This window comes from Lithobates pipiens, unplaced genomic scaffold (genome assembly GCF_037356315.1).
Source record: "Lithobates pipiens isolate NorthernLeopardFrog02 unplaced genomic scaffold, aLitPip1_a1.2 Scaffold_23, whole genome shotgun sequence".
Classification (NCBI taxonomy): domain Eukaryota; kingdom Metazoa; phylum Chordata; class Amphibia; order Anura; family Ranidae; genus Lithobates; species Lithobates pipiens.
Window position 1 is genome coordinate 333,660,061 of NW_027507785.1, and position 22,852 is coordinate 333,682,912.

A 22,852-nucleotide genomic window follows, 5' to 3' on the forward strand; every position below is an offset into this window, starting at 1 on the left:
AGAGTCTGTACATAATATAGAGAGCCTGGATACTGGAAGAGCCGGTACATAATATAGAGAGCCCAGATACTGCAAGAGCCGGTACATAATATAGAGAGCCCGGATACTGCAAGAGCCGGTACATAATATAGAGAGCCAGGATACTGCAAGAGTCTGTACATAATATAGAGAGCCCCGATACTGCAAGAGTCTGTACATAACATAGATAGAATGTATTATGTACCGGCGCTCTCTATATTATGTACAGACTCTTGCAGTATCCGCGCTCTCTATATTATGTACTGGATCTTGCAGTATTCGGGCTCTCTATAGTATGTACCGGCTCTTCCAGTATTCAGGCTCTCTATATTATGTACAGACTCTTGCAGTATCCGGGCTCTCTATATTATGTACAGACTCTTGCAGTATCCAGGATCTCTATATTATGTGCCAGCTCTTGCAGTATCCAGGCTCTCTATATTATGTACTGGTTCTTGCAGTATTCTGGCTCTCTATATTATGTACCGGCTCTTCCAGTATCCGGGCTCTCTATATTATGTACAGACTCTTGAAGTATCAGGGCTCTCTATATTATGTACCGGTTCTTGCAGTATCCGGGCTCTCTATATTATGTACAGACTCTTGCAGTATCCAGGCTCTCTATGTTATGTACTGGCTGTTGCAGTATACAGGCTCTCTATATTATGTACCGGTTCTTGCAGTATCCGGGCTATCTATGTTATGTACCAGCTCTTGCAGTATCCCGGCTCTCTATATTATGTACCGGCTCTTGCAGTATCCGGGCTATCTATATTATGCATCAGCTCTTGCAGTATCCGGGCGCTCTATATTATGTACCGGATCTTGCAGTATCCAGGCACTCTATATTATGTACAGGCTCGTGCAGTATCCAGGCTCTCTATGTTATGTACCGGCTCTTCCAGTATCCGGGCATTCTATATTATGTACCGGCTCTTCCAGTATTTGGGCTCTCTATATTATGTACAGACTCTTGCAGTATCCAGGCTCTCTATATTATATACCGGCTCTTGAAATATCCTGTCTCTCTATATTATGTACCGGTTCTTGCAGTATCCGGGCGCTCTATATTATGTACTGGCTCTTGCAGTATCCTGGCTCTCTATATTATGTACAGACTCTTGCAGTATCCAGGCTCTCTATATTATGTACAGACTCTTGCAGTATCCGGGCTCTCTATATTATGTACCGGCTCTTGCAGTATCCGGGCTCTCTATATTATGTACAGACTCTTGCAGTATCCGGGCTCTCTATATTATGTACCGGCTCTTGCAGTATCCGGGCTCTCTATATTATGTACAGACTCTTGCAGTATCCGGGCTCTCTATATTATGTACAGACTCTTGCAGTATCCAGTCTCTCTATATTATGTAAAGACTCTTGCAGTATCCAGGCTCTCTATATTATGTACAGACTCTTGCAGTATCCGAGCTCTCTATATTATGTACCGGCTCTTGCAGTATCCGGGCTCTCTATATTATATACAGGCTCTTGCAGTATCCGGGCTCTCTATATTATGTACCGGCTCTTGCAGTATCTGGGCTCTCTATATTATGTACCGGCTCTTGCAGTATCCGGGCTCTCTATATTATGTACCGGCTCTTGCAGTATCCGGGCTCTCTATATTATGTGCCGGCTCTTCCAGTATCCAGGCTCTCTATATTATGTACAGACTCTTGAAGTATCCGGGCTCTCTATATTGCAAGAGCTGGTACATAACATAGATAGCCCGGATACTGCAAGAGCCAGTACATAATATAGAGAGCCTGGATACTGCAAGAGCCAGTACATAACATAGAGAGCCTGGATACTGCAAGAGTCTGTACATAATATAGAGAGCCCGGATACTTCAAGAGTCTGTACATAATATAGAGAGCCTGGATACTGGAAGAGCCGGCACATAATATAGAGAGCCCGGATACTGCAAGAGCCGGTACATAATATAGAGAGCCCAGATACTGCAAGAGCCGGTACATAATATAGAGAGCCCGGATACTGCAAGAGCCTGTATATAATATAGAGAGCCCGGATACTGCAAGAGCCGGTACATAATATAGAGAGCTCGGATACTGCAAGAGTCTGTACATAATATAGAGAGCCTGGATACTGCAAGAGTCTTTACATAATATAGAGAGACTGGATACTGCAAGAGTCTGTACATAATATAGAGAGCCCGGATACTGCAAGAGTCTGTACATAATATAGAGAGCCCGGATACTGCAAGAGCCGGTACATAATATAGAGAGCCCGGATACTGCAAGAGTCTGTACATAATATAGAGAGCCCGGATACTGCAAGAGTCTGTACATAATATAGAGAGCCAGGATACTGCAAGAGCCAGTACATAATATAGAGAGCCAGGATACTGCAAGAACCGGTACATAATATAGAGAGACAGGATATTTCAAGAGCCGGTATATAATATAGAGAGCCTGGATACTGCAAGAGTCTGTACATAATATAGAGAGCCCAAATACTGGAAGAGCCGGTACATAATATAGAATGCCCAGATACTGGAAGAGCCGGTACATAATATAGAGAGCCCGGATACTGCAAGAGTCTGTACATAATATAGAGAGCCCGGATACTGCAAGAGTCTGTACATAATATAGAGAGCCAGGATACTGCAAGAGCCAGTACATAATATAGAGCGCCCGGATACTGCAAGAACCGGTACATAATATAGAGAGACAGGATATTTCAAGAGCCGGTATATAATATAGAGAGCCTGGATACTGCAAGAGTCTGTACATAATATAGAGAGCCCGGATACTGCAAGAGTCTGTACATAATATAGAGAGCCCGGATACTGCAAGAGCCGGTACATAATATAGAGAGCCCGGATACTGCAAGAGTCTGTACATAATATAGAGAGCCCGGATACTGCAAGAGCCGGTACATAATATAGAGAGCCCGGATACTGCAAGAGTCTGTACATAATATAGAGAGCCCGGATACTGCAAGAGTCTGTACATAATATAGAGAGCCAGGATACTGCAAGAGCCAGTACATAATATAGAGCGCCCGGATACTGCAAGAACCGGTACATAATATAGAGAGACAGGATATTTCAAGAGCCGGTATATAATATAGAGAGCCTGGATACTGCAAGAGTCTGTACATAATATAGAGAGCCCAAATACTGGAAGAGCCGGTACATAATATAGAATGCCCAGATACTGGAAGAGCCGGTACATAATATAGAGAGCCTGGATACTGAAAGAGTCTGTACATATTATAGAGAGCCCAGATACTGCAAGAGCCGGTACATAACATAGAGAGCCTGGATACTGCACGAGCCTGTACATAATATAGAGTTCCTGGATACTGCAAGATCCGGTACATAATATAGAGCGCCCGGATACTGCAAGAGCTGATGCATAATATAGATAGCCCGGATACTGCAAGAGCCGGTACATAATATAGAGAGCCGGGATACTGCAAGAGCCGGTACATAATATAGAGAGCCTGTATACTGCAACAGCCAGTACATAACATAGAGAGCCTGGATACTGCAAGAGTCTGTACATAATATAGAGAGCCCGGATACTGCAAGAACCGGTACATAATATAGAGAGCCCTGATACTTCAAGAGTCTGTACATAATATAGAGAGCCCGGATACTGGAAGAGCCGGTACATAATATAGAGAGCCCGGATACTGCAAGAACCAGTACATAATATAGAGAGCCTGGATACTGCAAGAGCTGGCACATAATATAGAGATCCTGGATACTGCAAGAGTCTGTACATAATATAGAGAGCCTGAATACTGGAAGAGCCGGTACATACTATAGAGAGCCCGAATACTGCAAGATCCAGTACATAATATAGAGAGCGCGGATACTGCAAGAGTCTGTACATAATATAGAGAGCGCCGGTACATAATACATTCTATCTATGTTATGTACAGACTCTTGCAGTATCGGGGCTCTCTATATTATGTACAGACTCTTGCAGTATCCTGGCTCTCTATATTATGTACAGACTCTTGAAGTATCCGGGCTCTCTATATTATGTACTGGTTCTTGCAGTATTCGGGCTCTCTATGTTATGTACAGACTCTTGCAGTATCGGGGCTCTCTATATTATGTACAGACTCTTGCAGTATCCTGGCTCTCTATATTATGTACAGACTCTTGAAGTATCCGGGCTCTCTATATTATGTACTGGTTCTTGCAGTATTCGGGCTCTCTATGTTATGTACAGACTCTTGCAGTATCGGGGCTCTCTATATTATGTACAGACTCTTGCAGTATCCTGGCTCTCTATATTATGTACAGACTCTTGAAGTATCCGGACTCTCTATATTATGTACTGGTTCTTGCAGTATCCAAGCTCTCTATGTTATCTACCGGCTCTTGCAGTATCCGGGCTCTCTATATTATGTACAGACTCTTGCAGTATCCGGGCTCTCTATATTATATACAGGCTCTTGCAGTATCCAAGCTCTCTATGTTATCTACCGGCTCTTGCAGTATCCGGGCTCTCTATATTATGTACAGACTCTTGCAGTATCCGGGCTTTCTATATTATGTACCGGCTCTTGCATTATCCGGGCTCTCTATATTATGTACCGGCTCTTGCATTATCCGGGCTCTCTATATAATGTACCGGCTCTTGCAGTATCCAGGCTCTCTATATTATGTACAGACTCTTGAAGTATCTTGCCTCTCTATATTATGTACCGGTTCTTGCAGTATCCTGGCTCTCTATATTATGTACAGACTCTTGCAGTATCCGGGCTCTCTATATTGTGTACAGACTCTTGCAGTATCCGGGCTCTCTATATTATGTACCGGCTCTTGGACTAACCTGTCTCTCTATATTATGTACCGGTTCTTGCAGTATCCGGGCTCTCTATATTATGTACCGGCTCTTCCAGTATCCAGGCTCTCTATATTATGTACCGGCTCTTGCAGTATCAGGGCTCTCTATATTATGTACAGACTCTTTCAGTATCCTGGCTCTCTATATTATGTACCGGTTCTTGCAGTATCCGGGCTCTCTATATTATGTACAGACTCTTGAAGTATCCGGGCTCTCTATATTATGTACCTGTTCTTGCAGTGTCCGGGCTCTTGCAGTATCCAGGCTCTCTATATTATGTACCGGCTCTTGCAGTATCCGGGCTCTCTATATTATGTACAGACTTTTTCAGTATCCGGGCTCTCTATATTATGTACAGGTTCGTGCAGTATCCAGGCTCTCTATATTATGTGCCGGCTCTTGCAGTATCCTGGCGCTCTATATTATGTACCGGCTCTTCCAGTATCCAGGCTCTCTATATTATGTACCGGCTCTTGCAGTATCAGGGCTCTCTATATTATGTACCGGCTCTTGCAGTATCCCGGCTCTCTATATTATCTACAGGCTCTTGCAGTATCCGGGCTCTCTATGTTATGTACCGACTATTGCAGTATCCGGGCTCTCTATATTATGTACCGGCTCTTCCAGTATCCCGGCTCTCTATATTATGTACCGGTTCTTGCAGTATCCGGGCTATCTATATTATGTACCGGCTCTTCCAGTATCCCGGCTCTCTATATTATGTACCGGTTCTTGCAGTATCCGGGCTCTCTATATTATGTACAGACTCTTGAAGTATCCGGGCTCTCTATATTATGTACCTGTTCTTGCAGTGTCCGGGCTCTTGCAGTATCCAGGCTCTCTATATTATGTACCGGCTCTTGCAGTATCCGGGCTCTCTATATTATGCACAGACTTTTTCAATATCCGGGCTCTCTATATTATGTACAGGTTCGTGCAGTATCCCGGCTCTCTATATTATGTACCGGCTCTTGCAGTATCCTGGCGCTCTATATTATGTACCGGCTCTTCCAGTATCCAGGCTCTCTATATTATGTACCGGCTCTTGCAGTATCAGGGCTCTCTATATTATGTACCGGCTCTTGCAGTATCCCGGCTCTCTATATTATGTACAGGCTCTTGCAGTATCCCGGCTCTCTATATTATGTACAGGCTCTTGCAGTATCCGGGCTCTCTATATTATGTACCGGCTCTTCCAGTATCCCGGCTCTCTATATTATGTACCGGTTCTTGCAGTATCCCGGCTCTCTATATTATGTACTGGTTCTTGCAGTATTCGGGCTCTCTATGTTATGTACAGACTCTTGCAGTATCTGGGCTCCCTATATTATATACAGGCTCTTGCAGTATCCAGGCTCCCTATATTGTGTACCGGCTCTTGCAGTATACGGGCTCTCTATATTATGTACCGGTTCTTGCAGTATCCCGGCTCTCTATATTATGTACCGGTTCTTGCAGTATTCGGGCTCTCTAAGTTATGTACAGACTCTTGCAGTATCCAAGCTCTCTATGTTATATACCGGCTCTTGCAGTATCCGGGCTCTCTATATTATATACAGGCTCTTGCAGTATCCAAGCTCTCTATGTTATATACCGGCTCTTGCAGTATCCGGGCGCTCTATATTATGTACCTGTTCTTGCAGTGTCCGGGCTCTTGCAGTATCCGGGCTCTCTATATTATGTACAGACTCTTGTAGTATCCGGGCTCTCTATATTATGTACCGGCTCTTGCATTATCCTGGCTCTCTATATAATGTACCGGCTCTTGCAGTATCCGGGCTCTCTATATTATGTACCGGTTCTTGCAGTATCCGTGCTCTCTATATTATGTACCGGTTCTTGCAGTATCCGGGCTCTCTATATTATGTACTGGCTCTTGCAGTGTCCTGGCTCTCTATATTATGTACAGACTCTTGCAGTATCCGGGCTCTCTATATTGTGTACAGACTCTTGCAGTATCCGGGCTCTCTATATTATGTACCGGCTCTTGCAGTATCCTGGCTCTCTATATTATGTACCGGCTCTTCCAGTATCCAGGCTCTCTATATTATGTACCGGCTCTTGCAGTATCAGGGCTCTCTATATTATGTACAGACTCTTTCAGTATCCTGGCTCTCTATATTATGTACCTGTTCTTGCAGTGTCCGGGCTCTTGCAGTATCCGGGCTATCTATATTATGTACAGGTTCGTGCAGTATCCGGGCTATCTATATTATGTACCGGCTCTTGCAGTATCCGGGCCCTCTATATTATGTACCGGTTCTTGCAGTATCCAGGCTATCTATATTATGTACCGGCTCTTGCAGTATCCCGGCTCTCTATATTATGTACCGGTTCTTGCAGTATCCAGGCTCCCTATATTGTGTACCGGCTCTTGCAGTATACGGGCACTCTATATTATGTACCGGTTCTTGCAGTATCCGGGCTCTCTATATTATGCACAGGCTCCTGCAGTATCCGGGATCTCTATATCACGTACAGGCTCTTGCAGTATCCGGGCTCTCTATATTATGTACAGGCTCTTGCAGTATCTGGGCTCTCTATATTATGTACAGGCTTTTGCAGTATCTGGGCTTTCTATATTGTGTACAGGCTCTTGCAGTATCTGGGCTCTCTATATTATGTACAGGCTCTTGCCGTATCCGGGCTCTGTATATTATATACAGGCTCTTGCAGTATCCGGGCTCTCTATGTTATGTACCAGCTCTTGCAGTATCCTGGCTCTCTATATTATGTACAGACTCTTGCAGTATCCGGGCTCTCTATATTATGCACAGGCTCTTGCAGTATCCGGGATCTCTATATCATGTACAGGCTCTTGCAGTGTCCGGGCTCTCTATATTATGTACAGACTCTTGCAATATCCGGGCTCTCTATATTGTGTACAGACTCTTGCAGTATCCGGGCTCTCTATATTATGTACCGGCTCTTCCAGTATCCCGGCTCTCTATATTATGTACCGGTTCTTGCAGTATCCGGGCTCCCTATATTGTGTACCGGTTCTTGCAGTATTCGGGCTCTCTATGTTATGTACAGACTCTTGCAGTATCCGGGCTCTCTATATTATGCACAGGCTCTTGCAGTATCCGGGATCTCTATATCACGTACAGGCTCGTGCAGTATCCGGGCTCTCTATATTATGTACAGGCTCTTGCAGTATCCGGGCTCTCTATGTTATGTACCGGCTCTTGCAGTATCCGGGCTCTCTATATTATGTACAGGCTCTTGCAGTATCTGGGCTCTCTATATTATGTACAGGCTCTTGCAGTATCTGGGCTTTCTATATTGTGTACAGGCTCTTGCAGTATCTGGGCTCTCTATATTATGTACAGGCTCTTGCAGTATCCGGGCTCTCTATGTTATGTACCGGCTCTTGCAGTATCCAGGCTCTCTATATTATGTACAGACTCTTGCAGTATCCGGGATCTCTATATCATGTACAGGCTCTTGCAGTGTCCGGGCTCTCTATATTATGTACAGACTCTTGCAGTATCCAGGCTCTCTATATTATGTACCGGCTCTTCCAGTATCCGGGCTCTCTATATTATGTACCGGCTTTTGCAGTATCCGGGCTCTCTATATTATGTACAGACTCTTGCAGTATCCGGGCTCCCTATATTATATACAGGCTCTTGCAGTATCCAGGCTCCCTATATTGTGTACCGGCTCTTGCAGTATACGGGCACTCTATATTATGTACCGGTTCTTGCAGTATTCGGGCTCTCTATATTATGTACAGACTCTTGCTGTATCCGGGATCTCTATATTATATGCAGGCTCTTGCAGTATCCGGGCTCTCTATCTTATGTACAGGCTCTTGCAGTATCCGGGCTCTCTATATTATGTACAGACTCTTGCTGTATCCGGGATCTCTATATTATATGCAGGCTCTTGCAGTATCCGGGCTCTCTATCTTATGTACAGGCTCTTGCAGTATCCGGGCTCTCTATATTATGTACAGGCTCTTGCAGTATCTGGGCTTTTTATATTGTGTACAGGCTCTTGCAGTATCCGGGCTCTGTTTATTATATACAGGCTCTTGCAGTATCCGGGCTCTCTATGTTATGTACCGGCTCTTGCAGTATCTGGGCTCTCTATGTTATGTACAGACTCTTGCAGTATCCGGGATCTCTATATCATGTACAGGCTCTTGCAGTATCCGGGATCTCTATATCATGTACAGGCTCTTGCAGTATCCGGGCTCTCTATATTATGTACAGACTCTTGCAGTATCCGGGCTCTCTATATTGTGTACAGACTCTTGCAGTATCCGGGCTCTCTATATTATGTACCGGCTCTTGCAGTATCCAGGCTCTCTATATTATGTACCGGCTCTTGCAGTATCAGGGCTCTCTATATTATGTACAGACTCTTTCAGTATCCTGGCTCTCTATATTATGTACCGGTTCTTGCAGTATCCGGGCTCTCTATATTATGTACAGACTTTTGAAGTATCCGGGCTCTCTATATTATGTACTTGTTCTTGCAGTGTCCGGGCTCTTGCAGTATCCGGGCATTCTATATTATGTACAGACTCTTCCACTATTTGGGCTCTCTATATTATGTACAGACTCTTGCAGTATCCGGGCTCTCTATATTATGTACAGACTCTTCCAGTATCCGGGCATTCTATATTATCTACCGGCTCTTGCACTATTTGGGCTCTCTATATTATGTACAGAGTCTTGCAGTATCCGGGCTCTCTATATTATGTACCGGCCCTTGCAGTATCCTGGCTCTCTATATTATGTACCGGCTCTTCCAGTATCCCGGCTCTCTATATTATGTACAGACTCTTGCAGTATCCGTGCTCTCTATATTATGTACCGGTTCTTGCAGTATTCAGGCTCTCTATGTTATGTACAGACTCTTGCAGTATCCAGGCTCCCTATATTACATACAGGCTCTTGCAGTATCCGGGCTCCCTATATTGTGTACTGGCTCTTGCAGTATACGGGCACTCTATATTATGCACAGGCTCTTGCAGTATCCGGGCTCTCTATATTATGTACAGGCTCGTGCAGTATCCGGGCTCTCTATATTATGTACAGGCTCTTGCAGTATCCGAGCTCTCTATATTATATACAGGCTCTTGCAGTATCCGGGCTCTCTATGTTATGTACCGGCTCTTCCAGTATCCGGGCTCTCTATAATATGTACATGCTCTTGCAGTATCCGGGCTCCCTATATTATGTACAGGCTCTTGCAGTATCTGGGCTTTCTATATTGTGTACAGGCTCTTGCAGTATCTGGGCTCTCTATATTATGTACAGGCTCTTGCCGTATCCGGGCTCTCTATACTATATACAGGCTCTTGCAGTATCCGGGCTCTGTATATTATATACAGGCTCTTGCAGAATCCGGGCTCTCTATGTTATGTACCAGCTCTTGCAGTGTCCGGGCTCTCTATATTATGTACAGGCTCTTGCAGTATCCGGGCTCTCTATATTATGTACAGGCTCTTGCAGTATCCATGCTCTCTATATTATGTACAGGCTCTTGCAGTATCCAGGCTCTCTATATTATGTACAGACTCTTGCAGTATCCGAGCTCTCTATATTATGTACCGGCTCTTGCAGTATCCGGGCTCTCTATATTATGTACATGCTCTTGCAGTATCCAGGCTCTCTATATTATGTACCGGCTCTTGCAGTATTTCAGGAAAGCACACAGGGGCAGCAGGACAAGGATCGGGAGGCGGTGGGACCGCCATGTAGAGAAATCCTCAGTTTCCTTCCTGCAGCCGCTGAATGTATAGAGAGCCCAGATACTGCAAGAACCGGTACATAATATAGGGAGCCTGGATACTGCAAGAGTCTGTACATAATATAGAGATCCCGGATACTTCAAGAGCCTGTACATAATATAGAGAGCCTGGATACTGCAAGAACCGGTACATAATATAGAGAGCCCGGATACTGCTAGAGCCGGTACATAATATAGAGAGCCCGGATACTGCAAGAGTCTGTACATAATATAGAGATCCTGGATTCTGCTAGAGCCGGTACATAATATAGAGAGCCCGGATACTGCTAGAGCCGGTACATAATATAGAGAGCCCGGATACTGCAAGAGCTGGTACATAATATAGAGATCCTGGATACTGCATGAGTCTGTACATAATATAGAGATCCTGGATACTGCAAGAGCTGGTACATAATATAGAGATCCTGGATACTGCATGAGTCTGTACATAATATAGAGAGCCAGGATACTCCAAGAGCCTGTGTTTAATATAGAGAGCCCCGATACTGCAAGAGTCTGTTCATAATATAGAGAGCCCAGATACTGGAAGAGCTGATACATAATATAGAGAGCAAGGATACTGCATGAGCCAGTACATAATATAGAGAGCCCGGATACTGCAAGAGCGGTACATAATATAGAGAGCCCGGATACTGCAAGAGCCTGTACATGATATAGAGATCCCGGATACTGCAAGAGCCTGTGCATAATATAGAGAGGCAGGATACTGCAAGAGTCTGTACATAATATAGAGCCCGGATACTGCAAGATCCAGTACATAATATAGAGAGCCCGGATACTGCAAGAGCCGGTACATAATATAGAGTGCCCGGATACTGGAAGAGCCGGTACATTATATAGAGAGCCCGGATACTGCAAGATCCAGTACATAATATAGAGAGCCCAGATTCTGCAAGAGCCGGTACATAATATAGAGTGCCCAGATACTGGAAGAGCCGGTACATTATATAGAGAGCCCGGATACTGCAAGATCCAGTACATAATATAGAGAGCCCAGATTCTGCAAGAGCCGGTACATAATATAGAGAGCTTGGATACTGCAAGAGTCTGTACATAATATAGATAGCCTGGATACTGGAAGAGCCGGTACATACTATAGAGAGCCCTGATACTGCAAGAGCCGGTACATGATATAGAGAGCCCGGATACTGCAAGAGCCGGTACATAATATAGTAAGCCCGGATACTGGAAGAGCCCATATATAATATAGAGAGCCCAGATACTACAAGAGTCTGTACATAATATAGAGAGCCCGGATACTGCAAGAATATGTACATAATATAGAGAGCCCGGATACTGCAAGAGCCGATATATAATATAGAGGGTCTAGATACTGCAAGAGCCAGTACATAATATAGAGAGTCCGGATACAGAAAGAGCTGGTACATAATATAGGTAGCCTGGATACTGTAAGAGCCGGTACATAATATAGAAATCCTGGATACTGTAAGAGCCGGTACATAATATAGAGATCCTGGATACTGCAAGAGCTGGTATATAATATAGAGAGCCTGAATACTGCAAGAGCCGGTACATAATATAGAGAGCCTGAAAACTGCAAGAGCCGGTACATAATATAGAGATCATGGATACTGGGCCATCTTTAACACACAGCAAAAGGAGCAGCTACCCGTTGAGCTCACACTGCCTGCGCAGTGTCATAGATCCGCCACAAAGTAACAATTAATAACAATAAATATACTGTTATCAATACATTTATCAATAGTAATCAATGGCAGCACAGTGGTCAGCACCCCCGCCTATCAGCACTATGATCCCAACCACAACACCACCTGCATGGAGTTCGCATGTTCTCCCTGCGCCTGCGTGGGTTTCCTTCAGTTTCCTCCATGCTGGGAGGTTTTATTGGTCCACACAGGAGACAGAATCACACAAACCGCCACTCCCGATGGGCATGATGATGTCACCAGCTAGGCCCCGCCCAACATGTTTCACTAGCAGTGAGCGTCCTCAGGGGAATGACCCCCCAGTCTTCTCCTGTCAGCATGGAGTGTGTCTGGAAACATTTCCTGATATCTCCGGATCTATTCCCAGAAAACGGGGACTTACAATTAACCTCCTCTGTGATTGGTCCAATCAGAGGAGCTAAAAATCTGTTTACAGAATAATTCCACATGTGAGTGACTCTGACCTTCTTCTTCCCCCAGATCACTGCTGGAGGAGGAGTGTCAGTCCCTGAAGAGAGAGATCACCGACCTGCAGGTAAGTCACCCCGCGAGCCACCAACCACTAGTGTGCATTCAGTGAGAGGAGGGACATTAGAGTGTAAGCTCCTCTGTACAGAGACTGATGTGACTGTGTGGGGAGGGGACATTAGAGTGTAAGCTCCTCTGGTACAGAGACTGATGTGACTGTGGGGGGAGGGGACATTAGAGTGTAAGCTCCTCTGGTACAGAGACTGATGTGACTGTGGGGGGGAGAGGATATTAGAGTGTAAGCTCCTCTGTACAGAGACTGATGTGACTGTGGGGGGGGGGGGAGGGGACATTAGAGTGTAAGCTCCTCTGTACAGAGACTGATGCGACTGTGGGGGAGGGGACATTAGAGTGTAAGCTCCTCTGTACAGAGACTGATGTGACTGTGGGGGAGGGGACATTAGAGTGTAAGCTCCTCTGTACAGAGACTGATGTGACTGTGGGGGGGGGGAGGGGACATTAGAGTGTAAGCTCCTCTGTACAGAGACTGATGCGACTGTGGGGGAGGGGACATTAGAGTGTAAGCTCCTCTGTACAGAGACTGATGTGACTGTGGGGGAGGGGACATTAGAGTGTAAGCTCCTCTGGTACAGAGACTGATGTGACTGTGGGGGGGGGGGGGGGACATTAGAGTGTAAGCTCCTCTGGTACAGAGACTGATGTGACTGTGGGGGAGGGGACATTAGAGTGTAAGCTCCTCTGTACAGAGACTGATGTGACTGTGGGGGGGAGGGGACATTAGAGTGTAAGCTCCTCTGTACAGAGACTGATGTGACTGTGGGGGAGGGGACATTAGAGTGTAAGCTCCTCTGGTACAGAGAGTGATGTGACTGTGGGGGAGGGGACATTAGAGTGTAAGCTCCTCTGTACAGAGACTGATGTGTCTGTGGGGGAGGGGACATTAGAGTGTAAGCTCCTCTGTACAGAGACTGATGGGACTGTGGGGGAGGGGACATTAGAGTGTAAGCTCCTCTGTACAGAGACTGATGTGACTGTGGGGGGAGGGGACATTAGAGTGTAAGCTCCTCTGTACAGAGACTGATGTGACTGTGGGGGGAGGGGACATTAGAGTGTAAGCTCCTCTGTACAGAGACTGATGTGACTGTGGGGGGGGGGCATTAGAGTGTAAGCTCCTCTGTACAGAGACTGATGTGACTGTGGGGGTAGGGGACATTAGAGTGTAAGCTCCTCTGTACAGAGACTGATGTAACTGTGGGGGGGAGGGGACATTAGAGTGTAAGCTCCTCTGTACAGAGACTGATGTGACTGTGGGGGGAGGGGACATTCGAGTGTAAGCTCCTCTGTACAGATACTGATGTGACTGTGGGGGGAGGGGACATTAGAGTGTAAGCTCCTCTGTACAGAGACTGATGTGACTGTGGGGGGAGGGGACATTAGAGTGTAAGCTCCTCTGTACAGATACTGATGTGACTGTGGGGGAGGGGACATTAGAGTGTAAGCTCCTCTGTACATAGACTGATGTGACTGTGTGGGGAGGGGACATTAGAGTGTAAGCTCCTCTGTACAGAGACTGATGTGACTGTGGGGGGAGGGGGCATTAGAGTGTAAGCTCCTCTGTACAGAGACTGATGTGACTGTGGGGGGGGGGCATTAGAGTGTAAGCTCCTCTGTACAGAGACTGATGTGACTGTGGGGGTAGGGGACATTAGAGTGTAAGCTCCTCTGTACAGAGACTGATGTGACTGTGGGGGGGAGGGGACATTAGAGTGTAAGCTCCTCTGTACAGAGACTGATGTGACTGTGGGGGGAGGGGACATTCGAGTGTAAGCTCCTCTGTACAGATACTGATGTGACTGTGGGGGGAGGGGACATTAGAGTGTAAGCTCCTCTGTACATAGACTGATGTGACTGTGTGGGGAGGGGACATTAGAGTGTAAGCTCCTCTGTACAGAGACTGATGTGACTGTGGGGGTAGGGGACATTAGAGTGTAAGCTCCTCTGTACATAGACTGATGTGACTGTGGGGGGAGGGGACATTAGAGTGTAAGCTCCTCTGTACAGATACTGATGTGACTGTGGGGGGAGGGGACATTAGAGTGTAAGCTCCTCTGTACAGAGACTGATGTGACTGTGGGGGAGGGGACATTAGAGTGTAAGCTCCTCTGTACATAGACTGATGTGACTGTGGGGGGAGGGGACATTAGAGTGTAAGCTCCTCTGTACAGATACTGATGTGACTGTGGGGGGAGGGGACATTAGAGTGTAAGCTCCTCTGTACAGAGACTGATGGGACTGTGGGGGGGGGAGGGGACATTAGAGTGTAAGCTCCTCTGTACATAGACTGATGTGACTGTGTGGGGAGGGGACATTAGAGTGTAAGCTCCTCTGTACAGAGACTGATGTGACTGTGGGGGTAGGGGACATTAGAGTGTAAGCTCCTCTGTACATAGACTGATGTGACTGTGGGGGGAGGGGACATTCGAGTGTAAGCTCCTCTGTACAGATACTGATGTGACTGTGGGGGGAGGGGACATTAGAGTGTAAGCTCCTCTGTACAGAGACTGATGTGATGTGGGGGGGAGGGGACATTAGAGTGTAAGCTCCTCTGTACAGAGACTGAGGTGGCTGTGGGGGAGGGGACATTAGAGTGTAAGCTCCTCTGTACAGAGACTGATGTGACTGTGGGGGGGAGGGGACATTAGAGTGTAAGCTCCTCTGTACAGAGACTGATGTGACTGTGGGGGGGAGGGGACATTGGAGTGTAAGCTCCTCTGTACAGATACTGGTGTGTCTGTGGGGGGAGGGGACATTAGAGTGTAAGCTCCTCTGTACAGAGACTGATGTGACTGTGGGGGGGGGGGGGGGGGGCATTAGAGTGTAAGCTCCTCTGTACAGAGACTGATGTGACTGTGGGGGGAGGGGACATTAGAGTGTAAGCTCCTCTGTACAGAGACTGATGTGACTGTGGGGGGAGGGGACATTAGAGTGTAAGCTCCTCTGTACAGAGACTGATGTGACTGTGGGGGGGAGGGGACATTAGAGTGTAAGCTCCTCTGTACAGAGACTGATGTGACTGTGGGGGGGAGGGGACATTAGAGTGTAAACTCCTCTGTACAGAGACTGATGTGACTGTGGGGGAGGGGACATTAGAGTGTAAGCTCCTCTGTACAGACTGAAGTGACTGTGGGGGGAGGGGACATTAGAGTGTAATGGGGGACGTTTTGTTCTAGAATACATTGTAACATATCAGAGAAATGTAATAACAGATGATAATAATATTCTCATTTCCTGCGGATTTCGCACCTCCCGTGCCACTCTTATAACTCGGATTAGGGTGGGGGTGGGGGGATGGGGGATTAGGATGGGGGGTGGGGGGGGATGGGGGGGTAATGACTTCAGATATCATTCTATGGCTTTGCAGTCTGGTCTGTGCAGTCATGTCGCCCTCTGCTGGTCTCTTCACAGAACAACCTTTTCTTCACCATCTCTCACACACTGTGGGGTTGATTTACTAAAGGCAATGGATTGAGCACTTAAGCTGCAAAGTTTATTAAAATGAAGAGAAGTTTTACTTTGCAAAAAATACCCAATCACATGCAAGGAAAAAAAAAAAACATTTTTGCTTGCACATGATTGGATGATGGAAGTCAGCAGAGCTTCTGCTCATTTACTAAGCTTTGGAGCAACTGTACTGTGATGGGGACACCTGATGTAGGGGAGCGCTGTGATGGGGACACCTGATGTAGGGGAGCGCTGTGATGGGGACACCCGATGTAGGGGAGCACTGTGATGGGGACACCTGATGTAGGGGAGCACTCTGATGGGGACACCCGATGTAGGGGAGCACTGTGATGGGGACACCCGATGTAGGGGAGCACTGTGATGGGGACACCTGATGTAGGGGAGCGCTGTGATGGGGACACCTGATGTAGGGCAGCACTGTGATGGGGACACCTGATGTAGGGGAGCGCTGTGATGGGGACACCCGATGTAGGGGAGCACTGTGATGGGGACACCTGATGTAGGGGAGCGCTGTGATGGGGACACCCGATGTAGTCGAGCACTGTGATGGGGACACCTGATGTAGGGGAGCGCTGTGATGGGGACACCCGATGTAGGGGAGCACTCTGATGGGGACACCTGATGTAGGGGAGCACTGTGATGGGGACACCTGATGTAGGGGAGCACTGTGATAGGGACACCCGATGTAGGGGAGCGCTGTGATGGGGACACCCGATGTAGGGGAGCGCTGTGATGGGGACACCCGATGTAGGGGAGCACTGTGATGGGGACACCCGATGTAGGGGAGCACTGTGATGGGGACACCCGATGTAGGGGAGCACTGTGATAGGGACACCCGATGTAGGGGAGCACTGTGATGGGGACACCCGATGTAGGGGAGCACTGTGATGGGGACACCCGATGTAGGGGAGCACTGTGATGGGGACACCCAATGTAGGGGAGCACTGTGATGGGGACACCCGATGTAGGGGAGCACTGTGATGGGGACACCCGATGTAGGGAAGCACTGTGATGGGAACACCTGATGTAGGGGAGCACTGTGATGGGGACACCCGATGTAGGGGAGCACTGTGATGGAGACGATGTAGGGGAGCGCTGTGATGGAGACACCTGATGTAGGAGGCCGCTGCGATGGGGACTACCGATGTAGGGGACCGCTGCGATGGGGACACCCGATGTAGGGGACCGCTGCGATGGGGACACCCGATGTAGGGGACCGCTGCGATGGGGACACCCGATGTAGGGGACCGCTGCGATGGGGACACCCGATGTAGGGGAGCGCTGCGATGGGGACACCCGATATAGGGGAGCGCTGCGATGGGGACACCTGATGTAGGGGAGTGCTGCGATGGGGACACCCGATGTAGGGGAGCGCTGCGATGGGGACACCCGATGTAGGGGAGCACTGTGATGGGGACACCCGATGTAGGGGAGCACTGTGATGGGGACACCCGATGTAGGGGAGCACTGTGATGGGAACACCCGATGTAGGGGAGCACTGTGATGGGGACACCCGATGTAGGGGAGCGCTGTGATGGAGACAATTGATGTAGTGGAGCGCTGTGATGGAGACACCTGATGTAGGGGAGCGCTGCGATGGGGACACCCGATGTAGGGGAGCACTGTGATGGGGACACCCGATGTAGGGGAGCACTGTGATGGGGACACCCGATGTAGGGGAGCACTTTGATGGGGACACCCGATGTAGGGGAGCACTGTGATGGGGACACCCAATGTAGGGGAGCACTGTGTTGGGAACACCCGATGTAGGGGAGCACTGTGATGGGGACACCCGATGTAGGGGAGCGCTGTGATGGAGACAATTGATGTAGGGGAGCGCTGTGATGAAGACACCTGATGCAGGGGAGCACTGTGATGAAGACACCTGATGCAGGGGAGCACTGTGATGGGGGACACCTGATATAGGGAAGCACTGTGATGGGGACACCTGATGTAGGGGAGCACTGTGATGGGGACACCTGATGTAGGGGAGCGCTGTGATGGAGACACCTGATGTAGGGAAGCACTGTGATGGGGACACCTGATGTAGAGGAGCACTGTGATGGGGACACCTCATGTGGGGGAGCACTGTGATGAAGACACCTGATGCAAGGGAGCACTGTGATGAAGACACCTGGTGCAGGGGAGCACTGTGATGGGGGACACCTGATATAGGGGAGCACTGTGATGGGGACACCTGATGTAGGGGAGCACTGTGATTAAGACACCTGATGCAGGGGAGCACTGTGATGAAGACACCTGATGCAGGGGAGCACTGTGATGGAGACACCTGATGCAGGGGAGCACTGTGATGGAGACACCTGATGTAGGGGAGCACTGTGATGGAGACACCTGATGTAGGGGAGCACTGTGATGGATACACCTGATGTAGGGGAGCACTCTGATGGGGACACCTGATGTAGGGGAGCGCTCTGACGGGGACACCTGATGTAGGGGAGCGCTGTGATGGGGACACTTTATGTAGGGGAGCGCTCTGATGGGGACACCTGATGTAGGGGAGCGCTGTGATGGGGACACCTGATGTAGGGAAGCGCTGTGATGGGGACACCCGATGTAGGGGAGAACTGTGATGGGGACACCCGATGTAGGGGAGCGCTGTGATGGGGACACCCGATGTAGGGGAGCGCTGTGATGGGGACACCCGATGTAGGGGAGCGCTGTGATGGGGACACCCGATGTAGGGGAGCGCTGTGATGGGGACACCCGATGTAGGGGAGCGCTGTGATGGGGACACCCGATGTAGGGGAGCGCCGTGATGGGGACACCCGATGTAGGGGAGCGCTGTGATGGGGACACCCGATGTAGGGGAGCGCTGTGATGGGGACACCCGATGTAGGGGAGCGCTGTGATGGGGACACCCGATGTAGGGGAGCGCTGTGATGGGGACACCCGATGTAGGGGAGCGCTGTGATGGGGACACCCGATGTAGGGGAGTGCTGTGATGGGGACACTTTATGTAGGGGAGCGCTGTGATGGGGACACTTTATGTAGGGGAGCACTCTGATGGGGGACACCTGATGTAGGGGAGTGCTGTGATGGGGACACCTGATGTAGGGGAGCGCTGTGATGGGGACACCTGATGTAGGGGAGCGCTGTGATGGGGACACCTGATGTAGGGGAGCACTGTGATGGAGACACCTGATGTAGGGGAGCACTGTGATGGAGACACCTGATGTAGGGGAGCGCTCTGATGGGGACACCTGATGTAGGGGAGCGCTGTGATGGGGACACCTGATGTAGGGGAGCACTGTGATGGAGACACCTGATGTAGGGGAGCGCTGTGATGGGGACACCTGATGTAGGGGAGCGCTGTGATGGGGACACCTGATGTAGGGGAGCGCTGTGATGGGGACACCTGATGTAGGGGAGCGCTGTGATGGGGACACTTTATGTAGGGGAGCGCTGTGATGGGGACACCCGATGTAGGGGAGCGCTGTGATGGGGACACCCGATGTAGGGGAGCGCTGTGATGGGGACACCCGATGTAGGGGAGCGCTGTGATGGGGACACCCGATGTAGGGGAGCGCTGTGATGGGGACACCCGATGTAGGGGAGCGCTGTGATGGGGACACTTTATGTAGGGGAGCGCTGTGATGGGGACACCTGATGTAGGGGAGCGCTGTGATGGGGACACCTGATGTAGGGGAGCGCTGTGATGGGGACACCTGATGTAGGGGAGCGCTGTGATGGGGACACTTTATGTAGGGGAGCATTCTGATGGGGACACCTGATGTAGGGGAGTGCTGTGATGGGGACACCTGATGTAGGGGAGCGCTGTGATGGGGACACTTTATGTAGGGGAGTGCTGTGATGGGGACACCCAATGTAGGGGAGCGCTGTGATGGGGACACCCGATGTAGGGGAGCGCTGTGATGGGGACACCCGATGTAGGGGAGCGCTGTGATGGGGACACCCGATGTAGGGGAGCGCTGTGATGGGGACACCCGATGTAGGGGAGCACTGTGATGGGGACACCTGATGTAGGGAAGCACTGTGATGGGAGCACTGAAACGCGTCGGCAGTGAAGGCGTCATTAATATTTGGGAATCATTTGGATGTTTTCGGGGAAGAAGACGCGTCGCTCTGATGGTGGAGGGTGAAGAATAAAACGTTTCTTCCAATAACATCCAATCAGATTCTTTATTCTGTTCACTGGGGCAACCAGCTCAGCTGTTTGCTCCGCCCCCCTGGGATGGGTGTATCTCTCGGGATCTGACGTCTCCTCCCCCTGTTCTCTAGGAGCTCCTGGAAGACGACTATCTGTTCGCCGAGGAGATCCAGACGCCGGAACCGTCTCTGACAGGTAGGTGGATCCTACCGATCGCCTGGCCGCCATCACCCTGGAAACGTTTCTGACTTTTTCTCTCTTCGTAGAGCTGAAGGAGGCGAGACGGATCATTGAGAGAGATCTGCAGACCGATCGGCCGCCAGTGACACCCGTACAATCAGCCAAGATGGCGTCTGCCAGGATAACGCCCCCGCCCAGGTGAGGGGGGAGGGGTCTTTATTGGGTGTGTGTGTACTGCCCCCTTCAGGAATTACACTGCGAAAGCAGATCAGGAGTTCTGATTGGCTGCAGGCTCATACCTGTTGGGTGACTCCAAAGACTGCCAGGCATTGAGCATTTTCTGAAAGAAAGTAATGGCAGCCTTGACATCCCTCTAGAGGGGATTTCTTAAATTGCATCTCCTAACCAAAATTTATTTTTAAGGTTTAGATAGCAGGCGCAGGAACCGGACCCCCTCACCCCCCGTCAGGTTTTTTATTGCTGCCTGTGTCCTCCCGGGGGGGGGTCGCCCAGACAGGAAGTGATGGGAAATCTAAGATTTTATGGTTGTCACCAGAACAGGTATAGAGGGGAAATCTTCCAATGGGGACACCTGTTCTGGTGATAACTGGATTTATTGTCACTTCCTGTTGTGCCTAACAAGACAGGAAGGAGAGGAAAACCTCATCAAGGGGACACAAAGGATAACAAAAATGACACATTTTAACCCTTTTCCTGAATCATGTTTTTAAATGCCTAAACACAAACTGCTAAATATATACAGTATCTGACAAAAGTAAGTACACCCCTCCGTGACATGTGTGTGAATCTTTTCTTCTCTCTTTTCATGTGACAACACTGAAGAAATGACACTTGTCTACAATGTAAAGTAGTGAGTGTACAGCTTGTATAACAGTGTAAATTTCCTGTCCCCTCAAAATAACTCAACACACAGCCATTAATGTCTAAACCGCTGGCAACAAAAGTCAGTACACCCCTAAGTGAAAATGTCCAAATTTGGCCTAAAGTGTCAATATTTTGTGTGGCCGCCATTATTTTCCAGCACTGCCTTAACCCTCTTGGGCATGGAGGTCACCAGAGCTTCACAGGTTGTCACTGGAGTCCTCTTCCCCTCCCCCATGATGACATCACGGAGCTGGTGGATGTTGGAGACCTTCCCCTCCTCCACCTTCCCTCTGAGGATCCCCCACAGATGATCAATAGTGTTTAGGTCTGGAGACATGCTTGGCCAGTCCATCACCTTTACCCTCAGCTTCTTTAGCAAGGCAGTGGTGGTGTTGGAGGTGTGTTGGGGTGGTTATCATGTTGGAATACTGCCCTGCGGTCCAGTCTCTGAAGGGAGGGGATCATGCTCTGCTTCAGTATGTCACAGTACATGTTGGCATTCATGGTCCCCTCAATGATCTGTAGCCCCCCCAGTGCCGGCAGCACTCATGCAGCCCCAGACCATGACACTCCCACCACCATGCCTGACTGTAGACAAGACACACTTGTCTTTGTCCTCCTCACCTGGTTGCCCCCACACACGCCTGACACCATCTGACACCAAATACCTTTATCTTGGTCTCATCAGACCACAGGACATGGTTCCAGTAATCCATGTCCTTAGTCTGCTTGTCTTCAGCAAACTGTTTGTGGTCTTTCTTGTGCATCATCTTTAGAAGAGGCTTCCTTCTGGGATGACAGCCATGCAGACCAATTTGATGCAGTGTGCAGCGTATGGTCTGAGCACTGACAGGCTGAACCCCCCACCCCTACAACCTCTGCAGCAATGCTGGCAGCACTCATACATCTATTTCCCAAAGACAACCTCTGGATATGACGCTGATCACGTGACCTCAACTTCTTTGGTGGACCATGGCGAGGCCTGTTCTGAGGGGAACCTGTCCTGTTATACCGCTGTATGGTCTTGGCCACCGTCCTGCAGCTCAGTTTCAGGGTCTTGGCAATCTTCTTATAGCCTAGGCCAGTGATGGTGAACCTTGGCACCCCAGATGTTTTGGAACTACATTTCCCATAATGCTTATGCACTCTGCAGTGTAGGGGAGCATCATGGGAAATGTAGTTCCAAAACATCTGGGGTGCCAAGGTTCACCATCACTGGCCTAGGCCATCTTTATGTAGAGCAACAATTCCTATCTTCAGATCCTCAGAGAGTTCTTTGCCATGAGGTGCCATGTTGTACTTCCGGTGACCAGTATGAGAGAGTGAGAGCGATAACACCAAATTTA

The 22,852-nt window shown here is 48.8% G+C and overlaps 1 protein-coding gene across 2 annotated transcripts in view; it reads left to right on the forward strand.

Moving 5' to 3' along the window:
• The window catches only part of CCDC24 (coiled-coil domain containing 24), a 96,228-nt gene that overhangs the window by 72,012 nt on the left and 1,364 nt on the right, over nt 1–22,852 (forward strand). For both annotated transcript variants that reach the window (XM_077450741.1, XM_077450740.1), the window contains exons 6-8: nt 12,782–12,836; nt 20,573–20,636; nt 20,708–20,819. In XM_077450741.1, coding sequence (XP_077306867.1) covers nt 12,782–12,836; nt 20,573–20,636; nt 20,708–20,819 — 231 coding nt within the window. The remainder of the gene's footprint in view (nt 1–12,781; nt 12,837–20,572; nt 20,637–20,707; nt 20,820–22,852) is intronic.